Source organism: Calidris pugnax, unplaced genomic scaffold (genome assembly GCF_001431845.1).
Source record: "Calidris pugnax isolate Ruff unplaced genomic scaffold, ASM143184v1 scaffold39, whole genome shotgun sequence".
Classification (NCBI taxonomy): domain Eukaryota; kingdom Metazoa; phylum Chordata; class Aves; order Charadriiformes; family Scolopacidae; genus Calidris; species Calidris pugnax.
The window spans coordinates 7450919-7472722 of NW_015090828.1; the positions used below are offsets into that span (position 1 = coordinate 7450919).

General features: G+C 39.9%; 2 protein-coding genes across 4 annotated transcripts in view; one reads left to right on the plus strand and one right to left on the minus strand.

Annotated features, from left to right (window-relative positions):
- CTNNA3 (catenin alpha 3) overlaps nt 1-21804 on the minus strand; it is a 497320-nt gene that overhangs the window by 214817 nt on the left and 260699 nt on the right. The gene's annotated exons all lie outside the window — the stretch shown is intronic.
- LRRTM3 (leucine rich repeat transmembrane neuronal 3) overlaps nt 17997-21804 on the plus strand; it is an 87599-nt gene continuing 83791 nt past the window's right edge. For 2 of the 3 annotated variants that reach the window (XM_014940451.1, XM_014940452.1), the window contains exons 1-2: nt 17997-18504; nt 18823-20354. In XM_014940451.1, coding sequence (XP_014795937.1) covers nt 18501-18504; nt 18823-20354 — 1536 coding nt within the window. In that variant the 5' untranslated portion in view covers nt 17997-18500. The other variant, XM_014940449.1, reaches the window with a different exon arrangement.

The following is a 21804-nucleotide window of genomic DNA, read 5'->3' on the forward strand; positions in this document are numbered from 1 at the left end:
CTGCCAAATCCACCACTAAACCATGTCCCTCAGCACCACATCTACATGTCTTTTAAATACCTCCAGGGATGGTGCCTCAACCACTGCCCTGGGCAGCCCGTTCCAAGGCTTAATAACCCTTTCAGTGTAAAAACTTTTCCTAATATCCAATCTGAACCTCAGCTGGTGCAACTTGAGGCCATTTCCTCTTGTCCCATCACCTGTGACTTGGGAGAAGAGACCGACCCCCGCATCTCTACATCCTCATTTCAGGGAGTTGTAGAGAACGAGAAGGTCTCCCCACAGCCTCCTTTTCTCTAGACTGAACAACCCCAGCTCCCTCAGCCTCTGCTCAAAAGACTTCCTCTCCAGACCTCTCACCAGCTTCGTTGCCTCAATGCGCTCTAGCCCCTCAATGTCTTTTTTGCGGGAAGGGGCCCAAAACTGGACACAGCACTTGAGGTGGGGCCTCACCAGTGCAGTACAGGGGGACCATCACTGCCCTGGTCCTGCTGGCCACACTGCTCCTGATCCAGGCCAGGATACCATTGGCCTTCTTGGCCACCTGGGCACACTGCTGGCTCATGTTCAGCCTACAGTTGACCAACACCCCCAGGTCCTTTTCTGCCAGGCAGCTCCAGTCACTCTGCCCCCAGCCTGGAGTGCTGCAGGGGGGTGGTGTGACTCAAGTGAAGGGCCTGGCACTAATACTTTCATACTACCTGGACTCTGGCAATGGTCTAATAAATGGAAAGCCCTCATATTAAATATCTGAGAGCCTGTGGGCATATGTAAAACGAAAAGAAAATTAGGGAGTCCCTTGAGCCTTTAATGAAGTGTGCAAGCAGCCTGTGTTACCTGAAAACAGGGTGTTAAAGGGACTATATTTTCTGTGATCTGTCCCTCATCCCAAACCCACTTTTTTTCTACAAACTCTTCCTTTCCTGTTCTAATATCCAAGAAGTTTCCAACTCTATTCAATACCACAGCCTTCTCCACAGCTCTCAATGCCTCCTGCCTACTCCAGAGTTCTCACAATTCTAATCCTTGGAAGAATCTCCCCCTCCTACACCAAACCCTGCCTGACAGAGTACCTTCTATCTCTTCTACTCTAACTTCCTCTGTTTCTCGTTTCCAAGAACTGGGCTTTTTCATTAAAGTTGATTACAATTAAAGCAATCATGATTTCTTTGTGCTAAAGGAGAGGATTATATATTTACCTTTGTGTTTTTACTCTCAGAGGTCCTGCTCTTCCTTGTTTTCCAGAACTTCCTCTAGATCCAGGGGTCTCCTTTCTCTTTCCTTTCTCCTATCCTCCTGCTACACCATGCTGCCACCTCAAACCTTCCTGCCCTCACAGTATCTGGGTTTATGTTCTACCTTAATCCCACAATGACTATAATCCAGCACTCCATTTACCTCCTCTCACCCCTCTTTCAGTCCAGCTGTTTGAGTCCACCATATGCCTGTTCTTCACTGCAGTTAAGCATATCAAGGTTTGTTTGGGTGCAGACATGGGAAAGAAGGGGAGTTAAAGAGCAACTTCAAAAAACTCTACCCAAACCAGCAATTATCGAAAAAAAGTCTTTCTGGATGAAAGCATAGGGACAAGAAAATGCTCTGGAACTGAGTGGAGGAGAGGAACATTGCACAGTAATTTTCCTCAGTATTCATCCAAGCTCAATAGCAAATACATCCATTTGTCTGTTCTATATGAAAAGAAAAAGTCACTTTGCAAGATTTTTTTAAACTTGTATTTCCTTAAATAAAATTAATCCTAGAAAATCTGAGTTAGGGTTAGTCTGGTGGAAAAATACACAGACTTTTTCAAGCAGCCCTCAGAATACCAACCAGAGAAAAATAATAAACACAAATTTTAAAAGTGCAGTTTTACAAATGCTTTATCTCAATGAATCACCAGTAAAAGGAGGAAAAAACCAACAAAACAAAATTTATTGCATGGCAACACTGAAGTGGTGGGAGTATTATCTGGCAGAGAAGAAATAAGGGAAAGAATATTAACCATTCTGTGCCTTAAATCAAAGCTGGTTTGGGTTTTTGTGTTGCTTTTTTTCATTCAGAACACGTTTTTCTGATTATAAAGCTCTGGAATATCCTAGATATGAAAGCAGGCATATAATAATGCATACTACTTCTCAGTTTAACATGCTATTGCCTTTTTTAATCAAGTTATGGCAATTACACAAAAATTCTTTGGCCGTAGACACTCAGATTTAATCTGAAGAGGACATAATATTAGCATAGAAAAGACAAACAGTTCTTTGGGGTGGACCAGTGGAAATACTCAAATTTTTTCCCAAACAACAAATACCACTCGCCCTGTCTTCACTCTGTCAGCACTGTTCAGATCAATCCCAAAACGGAAAGCTCCAATCTTTCCTTAACACCATCTACTTCCACATAGCTTCAGTAAATAATGAAAAGTCCATAAATGATGAAATGCCTCCTCAGTAAGAGCAGTGATCTTCCTTGCCCCAACTCTACTATCACTCTGCTTCTGAGCACCTCTCTTAACACAAAAATCCGTAACTTTAATCCTCAGCACAACCTTACATTTGGCACAGCCCGTCTGGACCCAGGCATGACAGCCTGACAAAATCCCATGGAAGCCTTCACCTGGATAAAAGACAAGCATATGCTAAACAGATTGTTGCTTTGTGGAGGCTTGTGTATGTACAGTGGGGAAAAGCAGGGTGAAGCATCACAGAAATTGAGCCACAAAATAATTTAAACATAATAATTACCTAATCTTATCACATCCTGGAACTTCAATGCCCAGAGAAAAATAGCAGAGTATGTTTTTTGGGTTTCAGCCCAGCAGAAAGAGACTTGAAACAGCACTGACAAGGTTTCACTCAACTGCTATTTGATTCTTGCTGCGTACAGGAGAACTGGAGTTAACAGCAAAGAGAATCTTTGCCTCCAACATTTCCCCTTCCTCCTAAGCAAAGCTTACTGGCAGAACTGCAAGATTTGTCTACCTCTCACATCAAAAGGGATACAAAGACAGACATAAGCTCAAACACACCTAGAGCTGTGACTCTACCTTGAGGAAACAGATTCTTTACTTCCCAGTCCCTATAGTTTCAAGAATAAGTCTTGTAAATTTTTATTAAGTATAAAGGGAACAGGTAATTTGAAAAATGACCGCTTAAAACCCCCCCAAAAATTAATCTTTCCAAATTTCTTGCCCAAGAGAAACAATAAATTACAATAAATGGTAGACACACCTAAAGAATTCTATTTCAAATTCAAAGAAATTCAACAACTAACAGTAATATTTTAGGCCCATTATTAATAAAATTCCTATTTCTCTACATTCATATATATTTAATTTACATGAAACATTTCTAAACGTTCAGCAAAAAGTACTTCAAATTAGCCAAAGCAATTATTTACTCATTTGGAAAATCATCACTCATTAAATAAACCTTGTCATTAAAGAAACCTTGGTTGCAACACAATTTGTGACTTAATGAAAAAAAAACAACAAACCAAGAACCTTGAAAACTGACAAAGGGTACAGGTAACTAGCCCTGACAATTTCTTATATATACAACACAAAAGCTTATGTCAATTTAACAAAACAGCAGCTCCTAGGAAAAAAAAAATTAATTCCTATATGAACACACAATACTATCTAATCAGTCCAAAAGCACATAAAGAGGGTCACAGGGTTCTCCTCCAGGTGAAAAGATCAAAATAAAAAAGCCAGATAGGGAAGAAGACATACATAAATGTAAGGAATGGAATTCTTCCTCAAAGAGAAATATTTCTTGGTGATAACCCGCGCATTTAAGATGTATTCTTGTTGATTTACTTCTTTGACAGTAACAAATGTTAGTGTGGAGACTCTCTGGCTCATTTGCACAAGTCCCTGCTGATGGGGAATGTAGCTCCTCAGCCCCAGAGAGAGGAGACAACGCAGAGACACTGGACCAGACCTCTGGGGCAGCCAGACATTCTGATGTCAGAAAAAAAATAAAAATCTCAGTTTCAAAATTCAGCAACTCCCTTTTTTCTTCAGCCACTAAAGAACGCACTGAAGAACTGCTACATGACTGACTATTGCCTTCAAACATGGACAGTCTGAAGTAGAAGGAGGAAAAAACCCAAAGGCTTACAGGGGTAAAAATGTAAGGACTGGCAACACAGGGTTGTAAGTTACTTATTAAGTGTGTTGCCCTTATTATAATAAGGATTTTCCAGACTTCAGGTTTCAGGGTTTTGAGAAAGAGAATTACATATGAAGAGAAATTCTCATCATTTTAAATTAGTAAAATATTTTGCCTGTCCAGGAGAGGGGAAAGAAGAGAAAATCTTTATTATAGGTCTAGAGAAGCTGTTCCCAGCTTAAAGGCAGTAAGGTAGGCTGGCGTACAACAGTGACCATCTGGAGAGTAAAATAAGATACTGTCTTACAGAAAGCAAACTGAAAACATACATTCACCTCATGAGATGGAAACCTGCATGGTCAGCAGACAACTAGAAAAATCAGGTGGATTTTTTTTTTTTTTTTTTTACAGATGAAATTAAATTAGCAACGTTCCTCACGGTTAGAAAAAGTTTGATTCAATTTCATTTGCATTTCCTGAACAAAAAATCTGGAATTCACAATAATAATTTATTTTTCTTTTTTTTGGTTAATCTGACCTGTTAAACTCAACAGGTTAAAATTAGACATTAAAAATAGAAACTTCCTTAACAACCTCTTCTGAATCTCTTATTAAGTATCCTATTGAACTGGCAAGAATAATTATATACCATAGACTGAGATAAAGTCATTACATATGGCAGTAAATACAACGCTTTGCTATTTTTTTATGTGATAATCCCTATTTGGCTCAACTGAAACAAGAGGTCTGAGTCATAGGAAATGCATTACAAAGTGCACTGAATTTTTATGAATGTTATATTACCTTTAAAAATTCTTTAGTTTTTTGAACCATGATGTGTGTTTTTACAATAAATTCAGTTCCTTTCCAGCTGTGTGCATAGATGCTTTGCACTTCTGAAAAGCTCAGGAATAGCAGTGAAATTAACTTGAAAGTCGCACAAAACTGTTTATCTCTGCAGTGTTTGAACCAATTGAAGAAATGCTGGGAGCGCAGACAGACTGACTGTCTTCAGAAGCATTCATTATTGTTTCAGCTCTGATTAAATGGGAATGACAAGTATCTTGATAAAAGAATTATCGCATTTCCCTTGTAATCTCTTTCCAGAGCAATATCATTTTGCAACAGTCTTCAGAAAAATCAAAACACATCCTTTGTCTGCTATAACAAAATTCCTATACAGAAATATCAAATGGAGGCTTATTTACCTCTGTGCATTAGAAAGTGATTCAACTGAGATCTATACATTGATTAAAGGGAGTAACAGAGAGAAAGAAAACATCTCAAATCACAGAAGAACGTCGCTGCCACCAGGCTGTGATGAACCCGAAGGCTGATGATACCTTACAAACTGGTGCCAGTACACTTGGATACACATAGAGGGTCACAGAAACTACTTCAGTGTAATGTGGATGAATATGCATGACTTAAACTGACCTTTAATTGTAGATCAAAAAAGGAGCTGAGAACGGTGAAACAAGACGTCCTGTATTCTCATACTACTTAGCAGAAATGAACCTTGCAAACAAGACTTTTAACCAGTACCTGAGGGACTTTGCACAAGGTGGTGAGAATCTGATTATCTCGGCCTCTTTCCCCCTGGAATACTAATCCTGAATAAGTGGACACAAAAGCTCCCCCTTAGAATGTCAAATAAGTTATCTGCTTCAGTTTGAAGTTAATTAAGATGCAAATTGAAGACACAATGTTACAGCACAGTTCCCTAACCCTAAATGAAGATGTTTCCACAGTATAAGGGACAGCTACTTAGAAGAACATTTTTCATGCCAGGATGTTTAGACTTAGTGGTATATACCTCTTGTGGTAATCAGAGTCAAGCAAATTTTAACTCTACAGTGTTTACATGGTTCTTGACTCATGAAAGCAGTCTCCATTTAACAAACAGATTGATACTGTGTTTTCTTCACACAAAATAACCCCCTTCATTAGGGAAGTAAAGACAATGGGAGGCCAGTAGAGCTGACTGATGAATGCCAAAGCCTGGTCCATTAAAGAGAAGTGATGACAAAAACTCGGGAGAGGCAGCAGCATTTTACAATGAGTTCCCACTTATTCGTTTTGTTTCAAACCCAGCAACAACTCCTATAGATTGTCTTAGACTCCAAGACAACAGAATATTTCCATTTTGGATTTTATCAATCTTCACCTACAGCACACCCAAGCATGTCTAACATACTCACAAGTTCTGCAAGACTTATTAATGTTAAAATTAAAAATGCATAAATTGAATCTTAGCTAAACTAGAATAGCTGAATCACCTTGAATATCAGGAGTAAAACTATCTAAACAGTGACTCTACATAAAATATTTACCTCTGACCCTTGTTCTAATCATGTGCAGTACAAATTAGAGACAAATAAAGACAGTCATTAATTCCACAGGGAACAGAAATCAGCAAAACATACTCCCAGTAATTGTTATGTTAAATCATGAAACTCATCATTAAGTTCCTAATCGTGACCTTTGACAGCCAGATCAAAAATATGTGCTGAAGCATACTGTTATTCTGCCATACACGTTCCCGTCTGACTCACTGATCCACCCAGTCACTACCACTCCTGGAAAGTGTCCAAATAGTATCTCGCTCCATATAATGATGACTAAAACTCTCCATAATTTTTAAATTCTTTTTTGTTTGAGAACATGAGAAACTCCCTGGTGATTTCACAAACGGTTTCCTATGGGGTTTCTACTGTTCCTGAATGGCAACAATGGAAAGAATGGGAACTGAAACAAAGTGGATTCCTTTGGTGCTGCTGCCTGCTTTGGCATTAAACTGTGGCAAGTAAAATAAGGCACTGGTAACACACACCACACTCCAGCCAGGCTCTGATGAGGAAGTAGCACACGGTACCCAGGCAATTGTGCAGAAAGCAAAAGACAAATACTAGCAAAGAGTGGCAGAGGCTGCAAACGTGTAAAGCTCTGGAAGCGTTTACTCTTTTTGAAATCTATTCCAGGCACAGTGTGACATACAGGATTTCATACATTTTTGCTGCAAGTGGCCTAAAGTGAAAAATACCAGGAAGTGGCAATGTAAGCAAAGAATACAAATGTACTAGATAAACACTTTAAAATCAAAGGACATAAAATAGCCATCAAGTACTTTCAGTAGCCGTGAAAAAGAACAGCAACAGAAGAAAGGTCAGTGACATCTCTATTACATTATATGCTGAACATTTAAAAGGCTAATTTTTGCCAGACCTGAAAAGATCAGCAACTCCCTCCCTTATCATTTGGATGCAACTTGTTGTATTAGTTCATTATATGATATGGATTAAATATTCAAAAAGAGAGAGAGAGAGAGAAATATACCAATGAAGAATCCTCTCCCACTGTGAAATTCTGCAAATGAATCACATTCATTAAGTGATAATTAATACTGTCATCATTTAAGACATTTGACTGTAAAAACTGTCCAACAATGAGTAGGAATTCCCTCTTTCTTGATGTCCCTGGTCTAATTTACAATAACCTTTTTAAAGTAGAAAATCCAAGTTGGAAGTTTATCAGTACCATGCTAATTCCCACTATGTCAGTAGTGGGTAAGGACAGAAGTAGGCTTCCACAGTCCTCACTAAAGGCACAATAACCCTCACAAGTGGATTTGGACTTTGTGGACAGACACAAGTAACCACAGTAACAACTGTTACTGGAAACCTTTCCTAAATCTGGCTCTGGATAACACTCTGTTTTATCAAAATTAAGGAGCTTTGCAAAGTCAAGTCTTGCAGTTCAACTGTTACAGAGCCTGGCGTATCGACTCCTGTTTCTGTGTGTATGAAAGGGTCGAATGTTCAACTCTAGTATTTACGTGAACATATGAATTATCAACTTCTTTAAAACGTTAATCTTTTGATCAGCAAGTATCTGATACAGAATTCCAAATACCACGGTATTTATGTAAGGAGCAAATATATTCAAGGACATTTTCAGTTTTCTTTTTGGAGATTCTCTCATACAGTGGTGTTCGGATACAACTCCAAGACTTTTAACTATTTACAGATATCTCTATTCTAACAGCATATTTCTACTTGACTTTAAATCACACAGAGAAGAACACTGAAATTGCTATGTCAGATAAGAGCACAGGATCTCTTCCAGCTTTCTGTCTCAGACTGGCAAGTACTAGGCATTTTAAAGGAAACTGCAAAGATCTTCACAGGAGACAGCTCTTATTCAGTAACATGGCCATACAGCACTTTTTTTTTTCTTTTTTTCTTTTTCTAACACCCATTAGTTACTTTCTGGCTTTTAAACTGAAAAATGACTTTTACATCTTTTAGTTTTTACTAACCTTTGTGAACTATTTATGCATGCAAACAGCACCAAGGAACACCACCTTAGAAGGAACCCCACAGAGACTGTATTGTGGGGTTCAATTATCATAGTATAAACTAAACTACACAGTTGAAATTATGCATATTGATGAAAAAAAATCAAAGGTATATTTACCTTCCCCTGAAAAGTCCTTCTTCTCTACTTTTCCTATGAATTTCAAGCTAAAAGCATTTTGACATCACTCTATTTATGATTGTTCTGTTTATTAGATTAGTACATAGTTATCTTAAGATTAAGGTCCTTTTTAGTCCTACATTGATAGAATAAAGTAGATTGCTTTCCTAGGAGCTTACAGTCTTACAAAGGAACACGGGAAATTGCTTAACACACAGCAGGAGAAATCCTCAAGGGAAGTATTTTTGTTGTGTTAATTATATTGGTACACGTCTATTCATGCTCTGGATTTCAGTCCAGTCAATTTGTCCAAATGACAAATAAATTATGACATAAACATATGCTGTAAGATCAAATCATCAAGCCACATGATTTCCCTATTACACAGACAAAAGAGTTTTCTGTCATATATCTATGACTTTGTAAGAACAAGCGGATGGAGATGCGCCTGTTTCCTGTGTGTCTGGAGGCAAAATGTTTGGTTTTGAAACTGAGTTCACCTTTATAAGTCCTTACTATTTTCTCTCAATTCCTGCTCCCATTTAGGGACAGAGAAATGAAGCTGTTGGCTCACTCAGGTTCAGCTCTCCTGTGCCTCCATTCTGTGGGCTGACCAGAGCCCCCAGCTGCTTTCTAACCTTTTCTATGTGCAACTGAGCTGTAAGAGAGAAAGGTGTTTATGAGCTTCTTACCTGCTTAGGACGTAAGAAGGTAACTGTATCTTAGGAGGTTCTGTATCTTAGGAAATACAGAATAGTGGGTGGAAGGATTTACAAAATGCAAAAACTCTAACATGCCTCTCCCACTATCCCACTATTGTTGCAAGAAAGGGAAGAAAGGATGAAAACTCCAATTCTTCTCAGTCAGCTTCCTCTCTTCCTCCCTGTGCCTCTTCAACATTTTGGTCAATCAGAAATTGGCATTTTGCAGATATTTATTGTTTTACACTGTCAAACAGTGGGCAAATGCCATGTATAATATCTGAGTCCCTTTGAGTTGGTTTTGTCATTTGTTTCCTGTCCTGTTCACTGTACAAGACACTTAGTTTTAATAAACAGGAGAGTATAGTGTCATAGAAACTAAAATAAATCTGCAGTTTTGAAATGAATTATATAGGAGTCTGTTGTACTTTTGTAAATGACTTAAATAAGCTAGGGTTTGGTTGCATGCTTATTTTTTTATTTAATCACATTTAATTTAAGATAATTTTCTTGGGTACACATGGCCTGAAAAGATGAGCTAATACGTCATTTTAATCACATATGGTTTCTTAAGAGCTCTGTTTGCCTGACACATCAATAGGAAAAGAATAAGAAGGATGGCAAACAGAGAATGGAATACTCAAAACGTACCTGTAACAATTCACCTTTTCTACATTTTTTTTTAAAATTAGAATGTTCTGGAGTCCAACATTGCTGGGCACAGACAGTGACCTTTGTGACTAAGTATAAGCAGATTACAGGCTGGTTAACTAACCAAGACTGTCAGTATAATTAAGTTTCTGAGTTTTCTCAGGAACCAGCTACCGCAGCTGGAATATCTAAAAGCTGCTGTAGCTTCCTCAATTGAAAAACACTTGATCGAATTATTAAAAGCTACAAAAATCTGAAACTTTTGATGAAAAAGAGAACAAACTTTTTTTTTTGCAGGAAAATGCCAGAAAACAGAATTAGGCTGAAGCCAGGGAAGGAAGTGACTAAGCATGCAACTGTAACCATTTGGAATAAATCATTTTTATGCTAGTCACAGTGTGAATGAACATAATTATATGCTTCCTAACTTTGTTCATGTTTTTCTCTTTCAGTTGCAAATCTCCTCAACTGTCATGTTTAGTTTACTCTTCAGAATGTTACTAATGCTGTAGAGTAACACATCACACTGACTGTCTTTGGATTTGAAATCACAATCTCAGAATGCTAAACTTTAGTCCAAGCATAAGTCCTAATAAAGGTAAGCTAGAATGCTTTTTTCTCTGTAGAGTTTTTCATGCACAAGTGAGTGAAAGGAAAATTGCAAATTATTTTAGAATATCTCAACAGGTCAAATGAAATCAAGCTATTCTGCAGTCTTTTCATTGCTTACACCTGTATGCCTGTTTACACTGAGAAGCACTAAGAAATGCAAAAATAATTGTCTCATCTATTGATCTAGGTCTGATCCTAAGAAATGCTATGTATACATATCTTTCATCTCAACTAGCTGAAAAATGTTAGCCACCCTTCACAATTTTTATACGGAAAATTAAAGGTAATATTCAGCAGATCTTTAAATAGCTTTCAAAATGGTACTGTTGTAACGTCAAAAAAGGTCCTACAGTGAACAGAAGTTGACAAGCCTATTAAGCAAAGATTCGAGATAGTTTTGCATTCAAAAAAGAAGCCTGTTTTCCTATATTTGACAACTATGTTATCCTCACATGGAATTTTGCTATTTGGTCATTTTAGCTCAGAAGAATGCATCAAAATAAATTATACCCATAGCAAATAATATAAATGACAACAGATAAGGAATAACTTGTGTTGGAAGTCCAAAAAGAAATAGATGGGTTAACTGATGGAAAAGACACATGCTTGAAAAAAGCTAGAGTCAGACAAAAAAGTGAAGGAAGTTGTCTATTATGCTGATCAACTTATAGGGTAATTAAATGTCATTATTCCTCTCTTGTAAGTGAAGATACTGAGATCCAAAGAAAATTAGGGTAAAAGCTAAAGTTTGGAAAGCAAGTTGTAAGATTTTTTTTTTAATGCCTTTGATATGATGTGGACATCATGGTTTACCATAATGAAAGTTCTCACCAGCTGCCTCCCTCCAGCAGTCAAGGAGCCACAAGAGCCAACAGATATCCTCAGGCTGACCTGACAGAATAACTAACTCCACACTTTTTAACTACACATCAACATTTAAGACGAAAAATTTCTAGGGTTTGGTGGAAAATAAACCACTGTCAAAGTGGCCATATTACTTACACCACTACCACTTCATTAGTCCTTAGACAAATTTTACTGTTCCTGTTCTTACCAATAACATGGGACATGCTCAGAGCTCCCTCTTTTCCCTCTGGCCAGAACTGGACACCATCAGGATTATTTTTTTTCCTCCAACAAAGTGTCTTTCTGTCAGAAAATATTTACTTGTGTAAATGTTCGATTGAAATGTAACCATTTAAAGGAAAACTTCATCAGAGGATGCCTCCAGTTTTCCAATTCATTCTCAAAAGAATTATTCATATGCATGCATATGCTTCACCAACCCACAGTTAAATTGCTCATCACGCCAGTTCTATGTAGACTATTAAATAGAGCCAGACATTCAAAAATTCTGAATGGCCCCATGGTTTTCTCCTCTTTTTGAGACACCAAAGACTACACTCCTCCCTTTTTCTGTTCATCAACCATAACCATTATTGGCAAGTCATGTACTCCCCAGCCAACAAAGGCCTGAAGCAGCCTATGATATCAAACAGAGCCTCAAGGGGCACACGGGTACATGTTCTGAAACCAGCTGCCCCCCATCCCTTCTGATTCTTCACATGGCTGCACAGAGCTGCTCCAGTGACATCCCATTGCTGGAACCAGGCTGCAATTCTACTTGAATTCAGTTAAGCAATGCCTACGGCCAGATGTCCCAGCCATTATAGAGTTCACCATGAACAAAACTTTCTAGAAAATCTCCATGTTAAACTGGCTCCCCAGGAAATAAGTTCATTACCTTTGCCACCTATCAAAGTTTGCCACTGATGCATGTACAGAATTGTTATTGCAAGGTAGAAGCCAGATACCCCCAGAACAAATCATACTTCATAGGCAGACATACTTCATGGTGACACTTAAGAGTTTCTGAATACTTTAGGCTACATAAACCCTAGATGTGCTGCCTGGAAAATAAGACAGCAGGCACTCTTCCAGCAACAGCGTACTGGCCCATAAAAGAGTGGGAAGAATTTGCAACAAGTGTGGGTTTATTGTAACCTATCTCCCTGGCATCTTCACAGACACTACAGGCAGAGGCCACCTACACATCTCTAGGGCACATAGTGTATGTATCCCTCATGATCTGCAGGTTGAAGCTACCACTATGTGGAAGATGTAACTAATTTCTTTTTATTCAGTGATGATCATTTGCGTCCTACTGCTTCTACTCATATTCTCCTTTTGCCAAGATGCTGGAGGACAAGCCTGAATGAATCAACAGTAAATCCACTAAAACAGAAGCCGCACCTATCAGTTTCAGAGAGTATAAAATGATAGCTTTGGATCTCATGTAGTTGTGTCTCCAGAGGACGAGACTGAAGAACAGGCTGCTTGCCTTCAAACAGCTTCACAATCACAGGACAAAAAGTCAATTGGGGACCAGCTGAGTGTCCAATGCCTCATTAAGGACACAGGAGTTACGATAAGATCCAGAAAATGTAGCCACTGGATGCCACAAACAAATGCTGTAGACTTGTTGCAGCATTATCTACCCTGGGACAGCTTAGAGGCCCCTGTGACCTCTCCACAATGCACAGATTTAAACAAAACTGTACAGCTGGAAAAGCTTCATTTTTCAACGGTGTGTAGCTGTGCATGAGGAAAGCGATAACCTGTGCTGCCCTGTGCACCATGGCTCTGAGGAGATCCTGCGGGTATACACAAACTGACAGATGTGTCCCTGATGTCCTCTACAAGCAATCGGATGTTACAGAGGTTACTGGCTCCTAGAAAAGGGGCACGGCTCCTATTCAGCTTCAGATGTTCCTTCAGCTTTTCACAGAATGTGTAACATGGGGTCCTTTCGTCCCCACAGGGGCCAGGGGAGGCTTTACAAAGCTAATTGCTCCTGGCAGGAGAGCAAAGGGATATTTTCATTTACCCACCTCCCCCATCTACCACTTATCACCATGGTCCTTTAGGTCAGTACTGAAAAACTGCTGGGATAAGATCCTCCCTACACTCAGTCCTCTTTCTCTGTTTCTTCAGAGCATTTTCTGCTGCCTCCATTTCCCTTGCCTGCACGTTCCTTGAACCTGGCTTTCTCACACTTCCCTTTCCTTACGCCCGCCTTGGCAAACCCTGCATCCTGATTTCCCTCTGCCTTCCCACACTCTGATATTTACACTGGGAGTTATACTCCCCCAGCTCTAATCTGATCCTCATGGAACAGCAGGTTCATTTAATCACTGCCTCAAAAATTGAAAACACATTTTATTAGCCTTATCTACTCTTAATGATACAGCGATAGCACACTACAGTACCATTTGCAACAAGCTACTATTGCTAACCCAGCTGACTCCCGGCTTCTTTATAGTGAAATAAAGTCAAGGGAAAGGCACACGTTGTCACTCCATAAACCCAAACAGAGCACAGAGCAGCACTTGTTAACCACGGTGCTCCAAAGGGACATGTGGTTACACACACAAAGGCGCTCCCAGACCCTGGAGCTCCACCTGGGAACATAACATTGCTGAAGTCTCAATTCTGAAGTTTGTGTATTAAGAACATAATGTGGCTGGAAAGGATCATACTGCTTTTCTGAATGGATTTCTTATTAGAGTAACAGAAATGGAAACATTTTTAAATTATTCCCTTTTTTTTTGGTAACATCATTAAACAAGAGCTGCATTTTAAAGAGTAAGCATGATTTGTCCTGAGAAAGGCTGACAAGAAGCAAGTGACAGACCAGGGGAAGGCTTTTGACTGCTAATTTACAGGGAATCCCATTAGCATCTGATAACTGCTGGTTCCTTATGGTTTGGGAAGTATACATCTCTTCCCTGCACCCCTCATCCCCCTTCTGCTGGAGCCTGAGAATTCTGTCTTCCCTCCTTCTCCAATGTACTTAGCAAACAGATGTACCTGGTCATTAGAGGTACCTTCTCGTAACCCTGAAAAATGCAAGATGTGCTGTTTCCCTTTTCCTCTACAAAATGTTTCAGTTGCAAAACAGTTCTGTGAAACTGGACCAGGTTTTCACAGTGAATGTCATAGTTTGAATCACCCTTTACTATTCTGGCTGCGGTTCACGTTAAGCTTTCCATAGAGAAGGCACAGCTAGGTACAGAGACCACAGCCAGAATGAATGGGAAAAGAAAATATACTAGAATTTAACTACATAACCAAAACCAAAGCAAATTACTGCAAAATCAGATAGTCGTGAAATCTATGTAGAACAATTTCCAGGCAGAAAACTTATTGAAGCCTAGTGAAAAGAAGAAAATCTGGGCCATCCTTACCTTGGGATAGTGCATCATTTCCAAACAATTTTGAATTTAATTTGTCTGTCATGCTGATGAAGAAAACAATGTGTTCATCACAGGCTCTGCCCAACACATCGCTTTTCATCTGTATGAACATTAAGATACACTCAGCAACACACTTGTCAATGTATTTTCTGATGTATGTCATTTCCCCCTCAGAAAAAGCCCAGAAAAACAAATTGGAGGCATACAATCCAAAACTAATAAGCTACCCAGGTTCTGTGACATCTCAATTTATGTCTAAGGCTGAAATCCCAAAACACAGACTGTGTGTGAGAGTACACGAATAAATGCAGTATTTCTCTTAAGAGTACCTGTCTTTGCAGAAGCGCATAAAGTGCTGTCTTCACAGACAAGAGAAGGAAGAACACTCTTTCTGAGCACTAATATTCAGCCAGCGTGAAGTCATTGAAACTTCTGTTACTTATAATGTTTCCCTCCTGTTCCTGACTGGGAGCTGCTGTTCCAGGACAGGAGGCAGGGCTGCCCAGCCATGGTGCAGAGGTGGACAACAGCAACTACCCCGCGGAAGGAATACACAACAACTCATGTGGAGCACAAGCTTAATTCACACCAAGCCTTCAACAAACTCCTGGATTCTGGGCACTCAGAATTTGTGGTACTAGTTCCACTGAAAACTATTTTATCCATAGGAGAAGTTAATAAATTTTGGCCTTGAGTTCTTTTTTCCTGGTTACATGAGTTAAATGGTAACGCAATGGGGTTGCACAGATATGTAAGGTGTAGTTGATATGAGGCAAAGGTTAAATCACTTACAAAAGGTATTTTCTTATCTAAACTGCAGCGTTAACTTAATTTTCTATTTTTCACAGTTTAAAATATGGCCAAACTGGTCTGAAACTTTGTAAGAACTGTTTCATACTGGGAGCAGCTTTATTTCCACCATTTGAAAAGAACCCATTCAGCTGTATGAAGATACAGAAATGTAATTTTAAAAAACTGTTTATCAGACGCTGGCACTTTTCCTGCTTGTGTAATTCAAAAAGGATCTCAGTAAAGAAAATTGAATTTGGCAATCCATTAACATAGATTTGATGCTCTCTCTGTTCATCTCTTGATGTCTCACCCCTTTCAGAAAAATGAAAATAACTCATGGTAAAAGAGTAGCTGTTCCCTCTTATTTGTCCAGTATATTGGCAATTATTAAAACCCTGGAAAAGCTACTGAAACTCTGCTGACTCACGGTGGCAGAGAAGTTACTTGTTAACTCCACAATGGAGATGGAGCAGGGAGAGACGATAAAAGAGGAGAGGCCAGAAAACAGGCAAAGTTTAGGGAGAAGGCTCAGACTGAGCTGGTATATTAACTAGCACCAACTTTGTAGGAGAAAGAATTTGTATGTTCTCTGAAGCTTTACATGCTGTGTTTGAACCGGGTGAAGATTTACACCTAATTTCATGCCATCTAAGTTTAGCAACCTGACAGCCATTTCAATAGAGTTTACCTGTCACAGGCATCCTCCACTGTCAACAGAAGAAGAGTGCAGTTCCAAGAGGCAAACTGGCTTACTGAAGGTCGGAATTGTCTTCTGAAGCTGCCAACCCTGTTCCATCAAGTACAGCGAGCCCCCAAGGCAGTGATGGAAAACCTATACCAGGCAGAGCAGGACTGGCGCGTGACACTCCTGTCGGCAGAAGAGCTCCCCAGACACACTTGTAGTAGAGAATGGGAGATGGTGACGGTGACAGAGATTAATTAACCCTTTCCCTCATCACAAATCTGACCCAAAGGGAGAATTTTCACAGGATGTGCCTTGATGCAGGTACGTATTTCTGACTCACAACATGAAAGATGTATCCTAGTTGTTAGCCAGGGGCAACTGTGCTCCTAATTTAGGCACCATAGATAGGTGCGTTAATACTAGTGGGATTACTCTAAGCCTGAAGTCATTCACAGACTAAGTACTAGGCCATGTTGGCATTTTAATGCGTGGAAAATTTCAGGTTTCACCTCATTCTAAGTTCCTCTATGCTCACAGCAGTGAATAATAAGGGAAAAGTCAAAGCACATTATTCCAAGGGGTAAGGATTCTGCCTCAGAAAGGAAAAGCAGTTCTCAGAGCTGTCTGGTTGCATTTGAGGGACTGTAATCTGTACTCCTCTTTTAACGAGCAGCACACTTCTCTTCAGGCTCCAGCCTATTCTTGCACGACAAAGAGCCATGATTTTACACCTCTCCACCATCATCTCTGATCACACACTTCTTGGTGAAGGAAGACTGCCAGCATGGCATTTGTCGTGATGCCATCTTACCTTTGCCCTGCCCAGAGAAGAGGACATGTCCTTTTTCTACGGCACGCAGGAAAGAAGGGAAGAGTACAGAAAAAGCAAAAGGCATCTTATGCAATATAAAAAGACTGTCCAGAGTCACGCATCTAAAAAAACTCTGCATATTGTACCTCCACATAAAATCCTGCCCGTGTCCTAAGTTACAGTAAAAACAATTCCCCTGATAAAGGTACTACACCAAGCTGCTTAGTCCCTGTATTGTAAGGGCTATGGAAGCCTGTGTTTGAAGTGTTAGTGTTGTGGAACGAAGTGACAGCAAGTTGGGAAATAAATGAGCACAATACTCTCTTCTAACCTCCTGGCACGGTGCCTTTTAACAGAGAAGAAAAAAGCAAAACGGCAAAATGTCAGCTCCAAAACATTTTTCATGTTATAAAATATAGTGTCCCCACTGAAACACTTGATCAGAGACACACCAAGGGGGCTGATACCTCACTAAAAACCGGTGAGTTATTGCAAAAAGGTCATGTGAACACATGTAGAATGCAGCAAGGAAAAAAAAAAAACCCTGGGGACTGAAAATTTGTATCTATGTCCTACAAATGTCAAGTTAGCCCTTCAGACAAAAGTCTCAGCAGCTCACGCCGAGCTATTAAGTTCAAGGATGCAAAACAGCTCTCACAAACAGCAAAGGAGACTAAGAGGATTTGGGTATTTGAGCACACCTCACTAGTTTACATGGACGCTGACCATTCCGCTTCTATTAGTCACTGCGAACAATCCCTCTTTTCCCAGCAGAGCTTACTCATTTGCAGGATAAAAGGCAGCCATCTCTGCACATGCCCGTGATAGGCTTCGCCGCTGGGGGCAGCTTTACATAAGACTGCATCCCCGAAACCCAAGCACCAGTCGGCGGAGCTCTCGGGATGGCAGCGTGCGGGAGTGAGCTGAGCTGCTTCCCGGCGCGGGCTCCTTCCACCCCCTGTGCTACACAGCAGCTTCCCGGCCGGATCGGGTGCTGAGTGAGGGACCTGCTGGGCTATGGAATACAGATGTGTGAATTCAGCTAGCTAAACGGTGCTTGGAGGAATCTAACATGCTTTCCTATAAAGAGAAATTTTAAAAAGCCAGGTTCCTAGCTCTAAAGATGCAAAAACGTAATATCCATGAAGATCCTATTACCTAGGAAGAACTTGACATTTTGCTGCGAATGCTGTGTTGGGATTGATTTCTTCTTGGAGTGTTCTGCATGGCTGGCAAAGAATAATGTTCCAAAATCGGTCCATCTCCCAAGGGGTCCAATTTTTCTTCCTGGGTGTCAGCGAGCCCTGACTCACTACAGTGCAGCTGACAGGGGCTGCCATGCTTGTGGCACACTAAGCAAAAAACAAAAGACCTAAGGACGACCTTTGAACAGCACAAAGGATGGGTATGTTTTTCCTGTTATTTTTTTAATGTATAGTTCATAGCCACTGCATAGCCTGTGCTTTAGTTACTCCATAGACTTGCCTTGATGTGATTTGCTATTACAGTTAAATTGCTTAGGGATTACACCTTTTACCCAACTGTTTTTCAGTATTAATATAAAGGCATTCTTTAAAAATACCTGAGTAAAGAAAACAATGTGAAAAGTAGTTGAGTCGAGCTAGGGATTGTAAATGATTGTTGAGATAAAAGATTTTAGCATGATTGAAAGAAATGACTGATGTGTGGGGGGATAACTTTTCTAAGTTGTTTTTATTTCCAGGTTTCAATGTAATTAGGCTACTGAGCGGATCAGCTGTAGCTCTGGTAATAGCCCCTACTGTATTACTGACAATGCTTGCTTCTGCTGAACGAGGATGCCCTAAGGGCTGTAGGTGTGAAGGCAAAATGGTATATTGTGAATCTCAGAAATTGCAGGAGATTCCCTCAAGTATATCTGCTGGTTGTTTAGGTTTGTCCCTTCGATATAACAGCCTCCAAAAACTAAAATACAATCAATTTAAAGGTCTTAATCAACTCACCTGGCTCTATTTAGACCATAACCACATCAGCAATATTGACGAAAATGCTTTCAATGGAATACGCAGACTAAAAGAGTTGATCTTGAGTTCCAACAGAATCTCCTATTTTCTTAATAATACCTTCAGACCTGTGACAAATCTCCGGAACTTGGATCTGTCATACAATCAGCTGCAGTCTCTGGGATCTGAACAGTTCAGGGGCTTAAGGAAGCTGCTGAGTTTACATTTGCGGTCCAATTCCCTAAGAACCATCCCTGTTCGAATATTTCAAGATTGTAGGAACCTTGAACTGTTGGACCTGGGTTATAATCGCATCCGAAGTTTAGCAAGGAATGTCTTTGCAGGCATGATCAGACTGAAAGAGCTTCATCTGGAGCACAATCAATTTTCTAAGCTCAACCTGGCACTTTTTCCAAGGCTAGTCAGCCTTCAAAACCTTTATTTACAGTGGAATAAAATCAGTGTGATAGGACAAACTATGTCCTGGACCTGGAGCTCATTACAAAGACTTGATTTATCTGGCAATGAAATAGAAGCTTTCAGTGGACCTAGTGTTTTTCAGTGTGTGCCCAATTTACAGCGCCTCAACCTGGATTCAAACAAGCTCACATTTATTGGTCAAGAAATTTTGGATTCTTGGATATCCCTCAATGACATCAGCCTTGCTGGGAATATATGGGAATGCAGCAGAAACATTTGCTCTCTGGTAAACTGGCTTAAAAGTTTTAAAGGGCTGAGGGAAAATACAATCATTTGTGCCAGCCCCAAAGAGCTGCAAGGGGTGAACGTGATCGATGCGGTGAAAAACTACAGCATCTGTGGCAAAAGTACCACGGAAAGGTTTGAATTAGCACGAGCTCTCCCAAAGCCAACGTTTAAACCAAAACTCATCAGGCCTAAACACGACAGCAAACCCCCTCTGCCCCCAACGATCGGAGCCACCGAATCAAGCTCTGAGCCCGAGCACGACGCAGAACACATCTCCTTCCATAAAATCATAGCAGGCAGCGTGGCCCTTTTCTTGTCTGTGCTTGTGATCCTGCTGGTAATCTATGTGTCATGGAAGCGTTACCCAGCCAGCATGAAGCAGCTGCAGCAGCGCTCTCTCATGCGAAGGCACAGGAAAAAGAAAAGACAGTCACTGAAGCAAATGACTCCAAGCACACAGGAATTTTATGTAGATTACAAACCTACCAACACTGAAACCAGCGAGATGCTGCTGAACGGAACGGGACCCTGCACGTATAACAAATCAGGCTCCAGGGAATGTGAGGTATGAACCATTGTGATAAAAGAGCTTTTAAAAGCTGGGAAATAGTGGTGCTTTATTGAACTCTAGGGACTATAAAGGGAACGTTTTTCTCACTTTTCTGGCACAGCTCTTCATGTCACTTTTTTGTACATTCATAATACTGGTCATTTTACTCTCATACATAATCAACTCATTGAAATTTAAATACCACAATCAATGTGAAGCCTGAGCTCTGGTTTAATACAATACCTATTGTACAAACCCTCTACTGATTTCATTAAAGTCTCTCTTGTTTTTAAATAGAAAACTTCTTTCATAAGTAAGCCACTGCACCTGCAGCGACTGTGCCTCTGTTTAGGGAGAAAAATGAAAACAATGAAAAAAAACCCCAAAAATCAAAATCAAACTCAGCTCCCCCCCTTCCTCCCCCAGCCTAACCCCAGCCCTTGTTCTGAAACTCACTTTTTCAACCAAGAACAAACTAAAGATGCAGGTACTGTAGCATCATATGAATTCTGAGTTGTCTGAGGAGAGAGATGGTGCAGAAACAGCTCTGAAAGAATGCCTGATCTCTGCCCGACACAAGATACAATAAAAAGCCAGTGGGCAGTTAAAGCACTGTTTTAGGATGCAAGATATCACACCAAAAGCAAAGCAGAGGGAAACGTAGGCTTAATAAAAATTTAGGAATAAAAATATACAATGAGATTTACTGTACTGCATTATAATACAGTGTTTCTAGGGCTGATAACTATTAATTGAAACCTGTTTATGTGACTTCATACAAAAGGTGCCAGTGTTTATCCCTTACATCCAGTTGCCTTTCAGAAAGTAGTCAAAAGGCATTCATTAAATGAGGAGCAGAAATTCCTTATTGATGCAATTAGAGGAACTCAAATGTGCAGCAGCAAAAGCAAGACCACTTCCTGCACACATTTGTTTCAGTGCTCATTAGAAATTCTCTTTTCAAGACTGTCAAAGACATTAATGTAGCTGAGGAAACCACTAAATCTGTCATTTTCTTCTATTTCTTTTTATTTGCTGAGCTGAGCTTGTTAGGGTTTTGTGATGTGTTTTGCACACTGTCCCTCTAATAACTAAATAAAGCTTCATTACTTACAAAGCCAAACAGTGTACATTTTAGAAATACTACAACTGCAAAGGGCTTTCAGAGAAAATTGGTTACTCAGTGATCTGGGAATAGGGCATCCAAAAATCCTTAAAGAAATCAGTGACAAATTATTTTTCTTTCTTAGCAAAATCCTAATGACATTACAACAATTCAGAGATATTCATTTTTAATGTGTAATCATTCATCAGTGGTTCTGGACAAAACAGAGATTTGTAACCCAGCTGCTCCCTGCCCTCCCTCTCCCAAAGTCATGTATTTTTGTTGGTTGCAGAGGAATATGACATCCCCCGTATTTCCAAATAAATCATTCCTCCTCTATTGATTAACAGGAAGGGGGGG